This window comes from Pogoniulus pusillus, chromosome 41 (genome assembly GCF_015220805.1).
Source record: "Pogoniulus pusillus isolate bPogPus1 chromosome 41, bPogPus1.pri, whole genome shotgun sequence".
Lineage (NCBI taxonomy): Eukaryota > Metazoa > Chordata > Aves > Piciformes > Lybiidae > Pogoniulus > Pogoniulus pusillus.
In genome coordinates this window covers 1290121-1304397 of record NC_087304.1, presented here as the reverse complement: position 1 = coordinate 1304397, position 14277 = coordinate 1290121, and the positions used below count along the sequence as shown (strand labels likewise).

General features: G+C 62.2%; 1 protein-coding gene across 4 annotated transcripts; it reads right to left on the bottom strand.

The window, feature by feature from the left end:
* Positions 1–1176: 1176 nt before the first annotated feature.
* Positions 1177–12932, bottom strand: KANK3 (KN motif and ankyrin repeat domains 3). Of its 4 annotated transcripts, XR_010308959.1 has the most exons (12): positions 12835–12932; positions 7750–7824; positions 5767–7464; positions 5523–5622; positions 5190–5378; positions 4581–4668; positions 4020–4239; positions 3555–3697; positions 3063–3263; positions 2874–2972; positions 2254–2615; positions 1177–1968 (listed from the first exon to the last, which is right to left on the bottom strand). XR_010308959.1 is itself a non-coding variant. In XM_064175305.1 (11 exons), the coding sequence occupies exons 2-11, from the start codon at positions 7784–7786 to the stop codon at positions 2559–2561; spliced, it is 2832 nt and encodes a 943-aa protein (XP_064031375.1). In that variant the 5' UTR covers positions 7787–7824; positions 12835–12932; the 3' UTR covers positions 1177–2558. The 4 variants fall into 4 exon arrangements, 3 of the variants coding, with proteins under 3 accessions (XP_064031375.1, XP_064031376.1, XP_064031377.1); XM_064175305.1 differs by having other exon boundaries at positions 1177–2615; XM_064175306.1 differs by having other exon boundaries at positions 1177–2612.
* Positions 12933–14277: the final 1345 nt, after the last annotated feature.

Here is a 14277-nt window from a genome sequence, read left to right as displayed (position 1 = left end):
AGAGGAGTTAGTAGATTTGTCTTACTCCTCAGCTTTCCCCATTATCATATGATCAGCTAGAAAGATCCACTGGTTTAGGCTATTGCAGAAAGTAAAAATACGGCTGAAAGGATTAGGAATGAGCCTGGAAAGTGTCACAGTTGAAGGACTGTTTTGTGAGTAATGGCATTTTCTGCTTGGTCAACGGTGACAGTGGTTTGTAGTGTGCTTGAACTGTCAGGTCTGCAGCTCCTTGTCTGCAGTGTCTGATGGGAGTGTTCATCTTACGGTGTGTTCAGGACCTAAGATACTTCAGTGACAGGTGGAGTTGAGAGTTTGTCCTGAAGCTGAAGAGAGCACTTCTGGAATGGATGGTCACATCACTGAAATTGGGCAGATGGTGAGGATTGCTCTTAGAGCTGGTATTAAAAGAGCATGGGTTCTTTTTCTCCTCTGTAGGTGTTGTGCTCAGGTCAGCTCATGGATTCTGTGCTCTGGAGAAAGCTCTTGTCAGTATCTGCTTGTGCTGTTGATTGGTTTGGGGGTGTTTCAGGGCATTGTATGAGCCTGCACTGCTCTGATTTGTGTGGTACAGCAATGATCTCTGGAGCTGGCTGTGTGTATAAGAAGTCCACTGTGGAACTCGGTCCTCTGGCTACTCTTCTGTGCCGGCAGAGCTTTAGGAATGACCAAAGAGCATTTGCTATGGCAGCTGCCAGCCGTGAGAGCACGGAATAGCCCAGGCAGGAGGCATCAGCTGTGAGTCAATGGCCAGATAGAGGTAAACTTAGAATGGCAGTGTCTGAGAGCTGCTGTAGCCCTTCCCAAATGTCCCTGTGGGGTCAGCCCATGAATATGTGAGGATAGAGCTGACTTTGCATACCCACTCCCAATCTGAAGATTGCCCTTGAATAGTGCAGCTTAGCACAAGAGCATTGGGGTGAGCCAAGGGTAGCAAAGGGCTCAGTCTAGTGCTGGTGTCCCACTTGGTCCTGTGAAGTGAAACAGGCCAGAAGGCACTGACTGGGGCAGTTCAGCTGCAATAAAATGAGCCTGATTGATGTAGGCAGCTCAGAAACCCGCAGGGGATGCAGAAGCCTGCTCAGGGTAAGGGCTGTGCTGCTGAAGCGGTGCTGGGGCTTTTGAGCTAGACAAGGAGGCAGGAGCCTGCTGCTGGCTGTAATAATCATTCAAAACAATGTTTACTTTGTTTTATTTATATCTTAAAAATAGACATCAGTATTAAAATATCAGTAAACAAACCTGTGAGACCAAAGCAGTGAGTACAGAATACATAGAGCAGTGTAGTAGAGAGTGGCTGTGAGCATTGTGGAGTAAGTTCAGTGCCAAGCTGAAGCTGTCCACGGTGAGGATTGCAGTGTGCAGCCCACAACAAGTTTCCTGGGGAGCATCTCCCAGCATGGCCCAGACTTGGCCTGGATGGGATAGGAGCGGTGCAGGGGGAGGCTGGGCCACGGAGCAGAAGTGGAGGCTGCAACACGCATTGCCTTTGTGGAGGCTTCAGAGCAGAGCTGACTTCACATGCAGAAGCTTTTTTCTCTTCCCTCCTGGTCCTTACCTTGCCTGCTCTCACCCTGCCTGTGCACATACACACACATCTGCGACATACGCGGCCATCGCTGCGGGCCCTGTGCTTGCTCTCAGCTCTTCTGCCCATCTTTTTCTCCTGGAGCTATCCTCAGCTGCTCTCCCCACCTTTGGGAAGGGTCTGGGCTCTGGTTGCCTTCACAGTGGCTCTCAGACTTGACTTTTAACAGGTAATTGCTGTCTTTCCCCTGCTCCCTGTGTTGGGTGTTGGCTGGGCAGTCTTGCGGTCCATGGCTCCTGGCCTCCTCCTGTCAGCTTGCCCAGAAGTTGTGCTCCTGCTCAGCAGAGACATCCCCAGGTGCCTCAGGTTGAGCTCCATCCTTTGACTAAGCAATATATGGCTGGTTTGTTGGGTTTGTTTTTTCACTTTGTGTGCATGTGCTAGAAAAAAATGCAGATTTCAGCCAGGAAAGGGCAAACTTTCAGTCTGGAAGTGCTTCCAGCCCACATCCAAGGCACTTTGAATCAGCTGCTTGTGTCCCCTCTCCCTTGCCTGCTGGGCAGGGCTTCCCCAGGGACACTAAGCCAGTGCTCACCTTCCACAGCCCTGCTCCCTGCCACCAGCTCCACTGCCCCTGCAGCTGCCAGAGGCTGCTAAGAGAGCAGAATCCAGCTGCCAGTGCTACTGGGTTAGTGTTTTGGTGTTCCAGTGAGTTAGGGACTCACAGAGGGCTCTGACAGCACAGCTCCGGTGGTCACAGCGGGGAGCAGGGGATGGTGCACACCCCACCCCGAGGTCTCTTGATGCTTGGCATCTGTCACTTAGTGGAGCAAAGTGGCTGTGCGTGGGCTGCTTCCAGCAGTGCAGATGGGCAGGTGAGGCCCAGGGGTGATGCCTGCTCTAAGTGACAGGAGGGTTGAAGCATCTGCAGTGCAGGGAGCAGTTCAGCACACACAGGAGTGGTAGGTGAGGGGACATCAGTCTCAGTGCTGATGGCGGCTGACTGGTACACGACTGGATCCCAGGGTCCCTAATCTGGTTTCTTGGGGCTCCCAGGGCTCTTCAGGGCTGTTGGTGATATCCCCTGCTGTAGAGAGAGCAGTCACAGAATGCTACCAGAGGTCCCTCCAGTGACTCCTGGTCAGGACCACCCAGGCTGGGTCCCTGCTTCTGGGTGTGCAGTGAGTGTGTGGCACCTGTCCCTGCAACCCCTTTCTGGAGAGCTCTGTGGCACAGCACTGTCCCTTCCCACGGAGCCAGCTGCCCACCGGTGCAGCTGAGCCGCGGGGCAGTGCCACAGCTCTGCAGGGCAGGAGCTGGGCGGGGGTGGGGCTGAGGTACTCACAGGTGTCTGCGCCTTGGTGCCGTTGAGGTGGGCGTAGAGCAGCACGGCGATGTCGCTGTGCCCGGCCTCCAGCGCGATGGCCACGGCGTTGTTCCCGTCCTGAAAGGGAAGGGAGGGCACTTGGGAAGAGGCCTGGGGACAGGCCGCGGCGGGGGCGGGTGTCTGTGGGCCGCGGTGGCAGAGGCTTACGCTGTCGGTGATGGAGACGTCGCAGGCAGGCTGGGCCAGCAGCAGCTGCACGGTGTGGGCGCGGCCGTGCTCGCAGGCGCACATCAGCGCGGTGGAGCCCTCCTCGTCCTGCAGGTTGACGTCGGCGCCGCAAGCCAGCAGGGCAGCGACCATCTCCTGCCGGCCGTGGCTGACAGCCAGCATCAGCGCCGTCTGGCCAGCCTGCAGTGCAAGGGACGCTGCCAGGCTGCTCCTGCCCTGGCGCTGCCACCCACTCTTCTGCTGCCCCAGAGAGGGACCACTCCTGTCCCTGGTGCCCCGCTTCTGAGCACCTCCCTGACTAGAGCCCTGACACCAGGCAAGAGGAGTTCCTAACATGATGCCTTCTGCATGTACTAGCCCCTTTAGGCCTTGGAGTCACAGTCCTGCCCTTGCAGGACCAGAGCATGGCCCTGGCAGTTGCTTAGGGGTCAGAAGACCAGGTAAGGATGGTGGCCCCAAGCCCACACCAACCTGGCTGGCCTTGGCGTTGACATTGCCCATGCTGAAGAGTCTCCTGACCACGTTCATGTCATCCTCCTGCTCGACGGCTGCCAGCGCTGCCAGCATGAGAGCTGTGTAGCCAGCTTTGTTCTGGTGGTCTACATTACAGACCCCTGTGGGATGGGCAGAGCAGGGGGCTCAGGAGGCATGGATGAGCCATGTGCCTGGCTCCTGCCCTGCCCAGGGTGCTGTGAGCTGTCCCATAGCCCCACAGGCACAGACTTGCTGACAGGGTCCCCCTGTCAAATCTGGGCTCCCAAAGGGCTGCAGTGGTTGCCCAGATTCCTCTGCACCTGTGGATGAACACAGCCCAGGGCAGCTCTCCCTGCCCCTCTGCTGCCAGCACCAACTCACCATGCCTGGCATACCAGGACATGGCCTGGGGTCCAGAGAGGGATGGTGTCAGGGGGACATTTCTGGGGCTCAGGCACTGACCAGTGTCCAGCAGCAGCTGCACAATGTGGAAGTTGGAGTGGGAGACGCTGTAGTGCAGAGCTGTGTTGCCATTCCCATCTGCCAAATTCACCACGTGGGCCAGGAGAGCAGGGGAGACCTCAGCAAAAGCCAGCAGGTGGTTGGCAACTGTGTCAGGGCTGGAAGACTTCTGGCTGGACAGGCGGAACCACTCCTGCAGGACCAGGCTGCTGCTGGCAAGCTGTGGGCAGTGAGTGGGGCTGAGCTGGGCACTGAAGCTTTTTCTGAGCCTCTGCATGCCCCACACCCCCCTGAACCTACTCCTTCCCCTGCACCCACCCTGCTGCTGCTAGCCCCATCAGGGAGCAGCAACCCTCCAGAGAAGGGGTTTGGGAGAAGGCAGGAAACCCTGCTCCATGCTGGGATGGCCCAAGCTGAGTCTGTGTGAGTTTGGGTGTCTGAAGCCAAAGGCTGTGTTCTGGGGGAAGATGCTGAGCTGAGCTTTGCCTTGCCCATTTCTGGGGAGAGTCAGTCCCCTGGCAGGGACTGGGTGACCAGTCCCACCCACAGCACCCCACTCACCACCTCTTTGCTCTTGGTGGCACCAGGATGGCCCAGGTGTGTCTTGACAATGAGGCAGGCCTCCCGCATCCTGGGGCTCAGCTCAAACCTGGGGAGAGCAGGAGGGTGTCTGTGCTGCAGGCCTGTGCTGCCCCACCACAGCCTCCCCAGCCAGGGCACCCTCAGGCTCCTGCAGAGGTTTGGCTCCTCTTCCCCAGGCCCGTGAGCTCCGTGGGCTCCCCATGCTGCAACATCCAGCGTGGTGGATGCACCATGGCAGCTTCAGCCTCTGCAAAGCTGTGCTGAGCCAAGCCTCACCCGGGTGTGCTTGGGCAGGATTTACCCAGTTTTAGGCCAAATAATTTTCCTTTTGTTGAAAAATGCCATTAAAGGGCTGCTGGGGTTATTTTTAGCCCACTCCAGACTATCTTCTCCAGCAAAGAGACATCTGAGGCCTTACTCTCATCCTCTGCTTAACAGACCCAAGAAGCTGGCAGGATTTTTTTGCAGGAGATGGAAATGCCTCTCATCAGCTGCACCAAAAGCAGGGCAGAGGAGTGGGCAGGGCTGGTGCCAGCCCATTGCTCCCAGCTGCACGCTGTGAGGGAGCCTTCTTCACTAGGCACTTACTTCTCCTTCACCTCGGGGGGCTCCAGCAGGGTCACTCCACCCCTCTCACACTCCTGTCCTGGCTCATGCTCGCCCTCCCCAGCCTCCTCGTCCGAGGTTTCTGTGTCCTCCTGCTCCTCGCTGTCAGAGCTGTCAGCTGAAGCCTTCTCAGAGGAGCTGTCCTCCTCCTCGCTGGAGGTGCTCTCGTACCTGCACAAGGGAAGATGCTCGGTGGTAACACAGCACCTGGCTGGTCCCCTCCAAGACCCCATTGTCACTGCTGCCCAGCACAGGGTGGGGATGCTGGGGCCCAGGGCTGCTGCAGGAGGGCAGGGGGAGGCCCTTGGCACGTACTCCCCGTTCAGCACGCCCACGAACTGCAGGCTCTTCTTGCCGCCCTCCGCCTCGCTCCGGGGGGCACCGTCCCGCTTCTTCATGATGGACTTCAGGGCTCCTGGGGTAGAGATGGCTGTCAGGAGCCAGCAAGCAGGCACCTCCCGCAGCTGGCCCTGCAGGTGCTGTGTCCATTAGGCCTCCCTCTCCCTTTCCACAGGAATGTCCCATCCCAAACCTTGCTGTCACCCCGGTGCTGACTTACCGGCTGCAGGGCTCGGAGCGGCTCCACCATCCCGCACTGGAGATGGGTCACAGGCACTGGGCGGCATCTCTGGCGTGGCTGCCCTGGGGGCCAGGCTGCTCTGGCACATCCCCTCCACTTCTGCATCCTGCGCCGAGGAGACACGCGGGACGTGGCCTGCACCTGGCTCTGTCTCCTCGCCTGCCGGGACGCCGCTGCCCAAGTCGGTCTGGCTGCCCTTATCTTCACACCCGGCCACCGAATCGGGTCCGGCGGCCACGTCGCACCTCTCGGGGCAGCAGCTCACCCCGACGCAGGCGGTCGGTGGGCAGCACTCCACGCCTGCCTCTGCCGTCTGCGGGGTGTCGCCAGCCGCCCGGCTCTGCGTCGCCACCGCCGCCTCCACCAGCGCCTCGGCCACCTGCGGCTTGGCTGTCACTTCCTTGTCCGCCCGCCCGTGGGGCCGGCGGGAGCACACCTCCAGCCGCAGCTCCTCCAGCTCCCGCGTGGCCTCCTGCAGGTGCCCTTCCATCAGCGCGATCACCTCCTTCTGGTGCCCCACGGTCTGCTGCAGCAGCTCCAGCTCCTGCTCTGCCTCGCTGGACAGACCCAGCGAGGACTCCAGCACCCAGACGGCTGCGTCCTTGCGCTCCGTCCCGCTGCCATCCGGCACATCGCTGCCCTCCTGCTGGGACCGGTAGTAGAAGACCACATCAGCCATGGCCCGGTCCTCACCCACCGCCACGGAGCGGCACGGCCTCTCGCCGGCCCTGGGGCTCCTGCTCGGCCAAGCCCTGCCACCCCTCTCTGGCACTGCCAGCTTCTCCGTCAGCTTCCTCAGCTCCGCGATCTTGCTCGTCCGCCCCTTTGCTGGCTCCACTTCACCGTCCAGCCCTGCGCGGGCTGGCTCCTCACCCCCTGCCACTGCCTCGGAGCCAGAGGGGTGGCCGAACGACTCGGCAGGCTCTGCCGACAGCTTCTCCATCAGCTTCGCCTTCTCCCTCTTCAGCTCGCAGATCTGTGTCTCCAGGAGGGGGATGATTTTCACCTGCTCCTCCAGGTCCCGCAGCTGCCGCAGGGCTGCGGCCATCTGCTCCCGCACGTGGTGCAGTGGTGCAGTGCTGAGCCCTGCCGCCGGTGTGCTGCGCCCCGAGCTGCCGGGGCTCACCCGGCCCCAGCCCACCTGGCCCTCGGTGCCCACCGGCATCCAGGGGAGCGGCTGACTCAGGGCGCCCGGCGGGCCGCTGCGGGAGGGACCACTGATGTCCTGCAAGTGGCCTTGCTCCTGCTCCAGTCTCCTGCTTGTCTCCAGCAGAGTCTTCTCCACCCGCGGGTTTCGCACAAGGCACTTGCGGGTGGGAGGTGGGAGCAGCCGCACCGGCAGTGGTGGCGAGACGGGGTGGGAGGTTGGCTTGCTTGGGGGCCCCCGGCCGTGCGGGGACAGCAGCAGAGCTGTCCTTCCGTCCTCGCTGGCCGCGGAGGTGAGGGACTCGGTGGACGTCCAGGCGCTGGCATGGCTGCTGGGGCTGCGCAGGGCGCTGGGCGGCTGCCGAGCCCCTTTTGCCCTGCGTGGCACCTTCTTGAGCGTTTGGCCACTTTCGATGTCATCAACGTACTTGAGGAAATCCAGGTCCAGGAGGAAGCCGTAGGGAGTTTCCACCGAATAGGAGCTCTTCTCCCCATCGTCCTGATCCCGGTACAAGAAGGGGCCCCCGAGATCTGCAGGAGGAGGAGGGATGGTTAGGCAGAGACGTGACGGGGATAGGAAGGCTTTTCCAACTGGGTTACACTGGGATCTGCAGCACCCCGCCCCCACTAGGATGCTGCTGGCAGTGGACCCAACATCTCTGGCACCCTCGGTGTTGTTAGGTGTCACAGGGCACTCACTCTGTGCCAAGGTTGGTGCTGGCATGAAGAAACCCATTGGGATGGGACAGCTCAGTCCTGCCACTTCCCTCAGTCTCCTTCTGCTGTCCCTGCCCGGTGACAACCCCAGCCCTTTACCTGGGAGGTTCTGGTTCAGGGGTGCAGGCTGAGCCATCTTCTCCCCAGGACGCGGCTGGCCAGGGGATCATCAACCTGCAACAACAGGGCCATGCCCAGTGAAACGTAGCAAACAGGGGCCACTGAGTCCCACGCTGCCACAAACCTGTGTCCCCTGGCCGGGGGGCACCCACAGCCATCCCTGCCATGTGCCGGGCGCCCTCCGCCGGCTCTGGCGGCGGAGCTGCGGGGCTGCAGCCGGGCGGGTGAGGGCGGCGCTGCCTGCGGGGCTGTGGCTGTTTGTGCATTCAAGGAATGCTTGGGCTGTGGCGGCCGCGGCCGCTCGCTGCCAGCTCCAAGGGTGCAGAACCGTGAGTCAGAGCCCGGCTGTGCTGGGGGAACGAGTGGAAAGAAAAGAGGCCATGGAGAAGTTTGGATGGAGGGAACTGATGCGTTTGCAAAGCCACCTGACAGCAGGCAGCTGCCAGCACCCCTTGGTCACTGGGTGACGTGGCCACCCTCCCTACAAGGGCTGAGCAGGGCCACGGTGCCCTGTGCTACCCATCCCTGTCCCAGGGGTGTCTTGAGGGTCAGTAAGCACCCAGGAGGGACCTGGCTGCCTTTCCCTGCTGGTAATGAGGGTAAGGCATGGTGGGAGGTGGGAGAAATTAAATGGGAACCTAGGATTGGGCATGCTGGAGGGCAGCCACCGGGATGCAGCTGCAGGCCAGGGCTGAGGTCACAGCTAGGGGTGCTGCCAGCTGTAAGCATCTAGATGGGACCTGCCATAACATCTTGTAGCACCTAGGTACTGAGCCCAGGTTGGAAGTGTTCTTGGCAGGAGCAGGACAGGGGCAAACAGATCTCCAGGGGCACTCACTGCATCTGTGCACAGCATCACCCTCCAGGCACTCACAGGGTGTCCATGTGGCAGGGATGTGGTGGCCCTGCCCATGGGCACAGGTGGCCATGAGGCTGTGCAGCTGTTGGTGGGCAAAGCATTTGGCACCAGGCTATTTCTGGAAGAAAGCAGGGGAGGAGGCATGCTGCAGAGGAAAGGCAGCTCAGGAACAGCCCTAGGGGAAGCCAAGGCTCAGCACTGTCCAGAGCAGGGAGCAGGCTCTGGCTGTGGCTGCAGGCAAACATTCACATCCATTCCCAAATCCTCTGCCCATGGCAAGCAGAGGATGCAGACTTCCACAGCAGAGATACTGTGGCCACCCCTGTCACATGGGGACAGTGTGACAGTCCCTGCCTTGCACCCACTGCCCGTGGTGATGCTGCTCCCCAGCCACACTGTCGCAGTCACCAGCCTGCAGCTCACCCTGACCACACAACTGCCAGAAGCTGGAGCGGCAGCCATGGCACACCAGGCAGCACCAGGCAGCACCAGGCAGCACCAGGCCAGGCTCATCTGGACACCCAGGTGACAGGGCAGCCACCTGCTGCCAGCCCCAGCGCATGGGATTGAAGGGTTTAGGCCAACCAGGCAAGGATGAGACAATTCTTGACAGTCACCAGGCCAGATCCTGGGGTTCTTCCACTCCTCTGCCAACAGCTGATGCACTCCCAGCTTCCACCTCCCTTGGGAATGTCCCAGCTCCATCCTGGCACCCCTTCCACCTTCCCTGGGATCATCTCAGCTCCACCCTGGCACCCCTTCCACCTTCCCTGGGATCATCCCAGCTCCATCCTGGCACCACTCACACCTTCCCTGGGATCATCCCAGCTCCATTCTGGCACCGCTTCCACCTTCCCTGGGATCATCCCAGCTCCATCCTGGCACCCCTTCCACCTTCCCTGGGATCATCCCAGCTCCATCCTGGCACTCCACCTTTCCTGTACCACCGACTCTGTGCCTAAAAGGCTCCATGCACTCCCCCCAGCTCATCTAAACCCTTCTGCCTCGGGAAGCTGCCAGCTTCCTCCTCCACAAGGTCCTTAAGCAGCGTCGTGGTGAGGACAAACTTCCCAGCAGGCTCCGTGTGGGCTGGAAATCAAACGGGAGGAAGAGGGAGAGCAGCAGTAGGGGGCCAGCGGGTGCGTTTCCTCGGGGGAAGCGGCCAGCAGCTCCCTTCCGCTGCCCAGGCAGACATTGTCCTGCCTGGGGCCGTGCCAGGAAACGCTGCCTCTGCCGGGAGCCCTGCGAGAGGTCCTCTGCACTGCTTCTCCTGCGTGTGGCAGAGGCTTCTTCCACCTCCACTGCAGACCCAGGGCTGCACTGCTCCTGCCCTGTGCCACCTCATCCGGCCTCTTTAGCCGGTGCCAGCAGATGCTGTCAACTGCAAGGCTGCACTGCCTGCCCTCACAGTCAGGGGAGATCCTCTCACGTTTCCCCTGTGGCTCTTGGCCCCCATCATTTTTGGTCCAACCTGATGTACTGCTTCTTCCTTCACTCAGCTCCAAAACAAAGGGCCAGGCCAGGCAATGGGACCTGCAGGCTCCAAGTCATATTGCATATCGCTCTGGAGACCTCGTGGTGGCCAAACCCTGGCAGGGTCCTCATGATGTGCAAGCCTCTCTGGGGACCAGGCGATGTGCAAAGTGCTCCTGGGCTGCCCTGGGCTGGGTGGTGAAGTGAGAGGCAGGCTGGACTTGAGCTGGAGAGGATGAGCTATGGAAGCAGAGGGCCCTGTGCAGCAGCAGCAGCAAAAGGGTTAAGTCCCCACACCCTCGTCCCAGCCACTGCTGGCACCTGCTGGGGCGGCCACACAAAGCCAGCCTTGTCCCCGGCTGGCCGCCACCAGCCGCCACTGGTTCAAAGGGAAGCCGCTCTCCACCTGGGCTGCAGTCCCAGCGGGGAAGACCATGCTGGCCGCTTCGGGGCCAGAGCCTGATTTTCAGCAGCTGTGGCTGCTTGCCTGGGCACCAGGCTTAGTGCTGCTGGGGCTGGGCACAGGGACCCCCAGGTGCCAGCTTCCTTTGGATAAAGAATGAAACCGCTGCTTCTAGCCCTGCTGCCTCGGCAGAGGAGCAGGGTGGGACCAAGCGAAGGGGAGGAGGAGGTGGTGAGGAAGGATACTGCACAAGGACGCGGTTGTCCCGGTGGAGGCAGGGCCTCACTTCACCCTGGGCTTGCACCTCAGTTTCCAGCTCTTGCTGTCGTAACGATGCCAACACAAGAAACTTGGGGCCAAAATTGGAGCTGCTTGGCTCAAGGACAACAAAAAGCCATGTCGGGGATGGGGCAGCCTGGGCAAGCTGGCACAGCTCAGGTACTCTGGAGTACTCATGCCCCAGCCTCAGCCAGCCCCCTGGGACCCTTGGCCTTGTGGTCTTTGAAGCCATCTCAGCTCTGGGCCCACAAGCCCCTGGGCTGTAGGGGACAGGCCTGACACAGCTATTTTTAAAGCTCCAGACTTCTTTGGGCCCCCTCCCTCATCAGGGGCACAAGTGGGGCAATCCCACCCTGGCTTGGCCACACGTGCTTGGCCATGCAGCCTGAGCCACTCCACAAGCATGGCCAGGGCTGGACACGGAGAGAGCTCTCATTGGCTCTCCTCCCAAGCCAAAATAGTGAGGTCATGAGGAATGTGAGAAGAACAGAGCCCAGAGCAGCCCTGGCCAGCACGGCTTGATTTATCTCGGCCAGGCACGCTTCCCTCCAAGCTGTGTGCAGGAGATAAGCCCCAAAGCTCGGGGCTGAGGCTGTCCCAAAGTTAAAGGGAAAACACTGAGCAAGCACAGGGCTTCCTCCACCACCAGTGCCCTGCTGGGATTGCGGCTCCTCGCCCGCAGCCAGCTGTCACACGTGCTGCCCCTGCTGCTGCGGGTGGGCGCAGGCAGGCGGTGACCAGGGCCCACCACACCTTCCAGTCCTGTCCCTGTCCTCATGGCTGTAGGGTACAGCTCGTGCTCCATGCCACCTGCTGTCCCCATGCCTGTGTGCCCAGGCCACCTCGGCTGCACTGCCCGGGCTGGGGCTGCTCCCAGAGCCGCTGGATGACACAGGTGGGTGTGTGGGTGCTGAGCCAGAGAGGGAGAGGGAAAGGCTCCTTTCCGCCCAACAGCAGCGTTTCAGGGTTGGGTTGTTCGTTCTGGGGCTGCCACTGTCAGCACGGCTGGTTAGAAAGCCGCGGGGGCTGCTTGGACCCCCCCAGGCTCACAGCAGGCACATGGGCCATAGGTGGATCTGCCCTCCGTGCCCCGTCACACCTATAGCTCTATAGGGCTCTTCTTCCTCCACCAGGAAACATCTACCACTGGTCTTGCACCCTCATCACTGCTGCCCACCAGCACTTCCACCAGTATCTCCCCGATGATCGCAGAGCTGCTGACCACACAGGCAGCTGGCAGAGTTCCAACGGCCTGGGATCGCCCTGCTGCGAGGAGGTGCTGGGGCTGAAGTGGCTCCACTTAGCCCTGGGTACACACACGGCCGGGTACACCCAGAGCCCCGGGCACAGCCCCTCGGCGAGCTCCCCAGCTGCGCACAGAGAGCACTCTGAACCCCACAGGCCCCCAAGCGCCCTCCCTGCAGCCGCCTAAATTGCCCTGCTACACCCCCGGCCCTGTGGGGCTCCAGCACCTCGGAGTGTCCCCCTGCCCTGCAGCTCCCCAGTGCCCTGGCGTGCCCCACAGTACCCATAGCCCCGTGGGTCCCTGTACCCTCGGGTGCCCCACAGCACACCCAGCCCTAACGGGTGCCCACCAGTATCCCCACCCTTCCGGGACCCCCATAGCACTCCCAGCACTCTGCACGCCCTCGCACGTCGGGACAGCAGCAGCCCAGCCCAGCCCAGCGCCGGAGAGCTCCCCGGAGATTCCCCGCCAGCCCGGGTAGGCGGCCCAGCCCGGCCCCGACGGCCCGCAGCCGCCAGCCCCGACGGCCCGCAGCCGCCTGCCCCGGTCCAGGCTCCGCTGTGTGCGGGCAGAAGCCCCGGTGCCGGTGCTGCCCGGGCATAGTTCCGGAGGAGGGAGATGCCAGGCCCGCCCCAAGCCAGCACAGTCCCCCAGCGGCCCCTCCGCGGGCCCCGGGCGGCGGCGGCTTCGGGGGCCCCGCCAGGCGCCGCCACCGGGACCAGCCCCCGCCCTGCCGCCGTCCGGAGCCGCCGCTGCTGGCCAGACCGGACCGGACCCCCCCGTCCCGTCTCCGCCGCCCCTCACCTCACCGCCCGGGCGTCTGGGCTGCAGCCGGGCCCCAGCGCGGGGTCGCCGTCCCGGGCCCCGCGGCTCTGGGCTGCAGCGCGGCGCCGGGCAGCGCTGCCCGCCGCAGCCCCGGGCCGAGGGCGGGCCGGCAGCGGGGCGGGGCGATGGCGGCGGGAGGGGATCGCCCCCGGGCCCTGATCGGGACGGGCACCGCCCCCAGACCGCGCACCACCGCGGGATCCCCCCTCGGCCCGGCACGGGGGTCCCGCCGCCCCCCTCCGCTGGGGCTGGGGGCATCCCTGTCCCCGTGCCCCTCCGGGGTGGGGTATCCCCTGTCCCCGTCGCCTCGGGGGGAAGGGGGAGCCCATCGAGCTCAGGAAGGGGTTGTCCCCTGCCCTGCTCACCTCGGGGGTCCGCTGTTCTGGTCACGCTGAGGAAGGGGTGTCCCTTGCCCCAGTGAGCCCGGGAAGCGAGGTGCCCACTGTGGCAGCCTCTCCAGGCTTGGGGAGTTCCCTGCCCTGGTTACCGCTGGAATGGGGTGAGAGAGTGCTCTGGCTCAGCACCCCGGGGGTGGGGATGCCCCTACCCTGCTCACCCTGCCATGGTCTCTCTGGAGAAAGGGAGATCCCCTGCCCGTGCCACCCTGATGATGGCATCCTCAGCCCTCAGCTCAACACTGCTGCGGGCTGGCGGGCTGCGGGTGCCAGGGGTCCAGCTCCCTGCTCCATCCTCCTCACATCACGGCTGTGTCCCCCCAGCCTGCCTGGGCCCAGCAATCTCGCACGTCCCACCCGTGCCTGGGAGCCCTGTGCCACTCGCCTCGCCTGGGCTCCCCGGGCCTGGCCCCGCTGGGTTTTGGCAGCCCTGCCCTGGCTCGGCAGCAGGCTGTTTGTCTCTTTTTCTTGCCAGCTTTCTTCCCCGCCTGCTTCGCACTCCAGTCGCTCAGCGCCGACGTCTGGGCTGTCCTCCCTCCCGCCGGGACCCCTGGCAGTTTCACACTTTAAAGCTCGCCCTCACTAACGGCTCCAGCCCCTTTCAGTGCAGAAGACTTCTGCTCCTTTTGCTCCCCTTTTCAGCTGCTCAGCCCCGCGGGTGGTTTTTTTTCCACGTCTGCCTCTTCTGTAAGCACCACTCGCGGGAAGAGCAGGAGAAACAAGCCCTGCTTCCCGACATCCCGGCCAGCTGCTGGCTGCCAGCTTGGGGACTTCCTGGGAAAGGGTCATCATCTGAATGGAAAAACCTTAATGGGTCTACTTCCACCGACAGACCTCATCCCTCTTCAACCTATTTACATACTTGGCCTCTCCGACATCCTGTGGTAATGAACTTGACCATTTCATGCCCTTGTTCTGCCTCCAAAGCAGGTCTGGAATAGCTCTGCTCCTGTCATAGCATCATAGAATCACAGAGTCATAGAATCAGCCAAGTTGGAAGAGAGCTCCAAGCTCCTCCAGCCCAACC

Excerpts from the sequence above, each read along its gene's own strand:
- KANK3 (XM_064175305.1), bottom strand. The coding sequence starts at position 7,786 with ATGGCTCAGCCTGCACCCCTGAACCAGAACCTCCCAG. Across the intron at positions 4,240-4,580 it reads CCACCAAGAGCAAAGAGGTG|CTTGCCAGCAGCAGCCTGGT; the intron begins GTGAGTGGGGTG and ends CACTGCCCACAG. Across the intron at positions 2,973-3,062 it reads ACGTCTCCATCACCGACAGC|GACGGGAACAACGCCGTGGC; the intron begins GTAAGCCTCTGC and ends CTTCCCTTTCAG.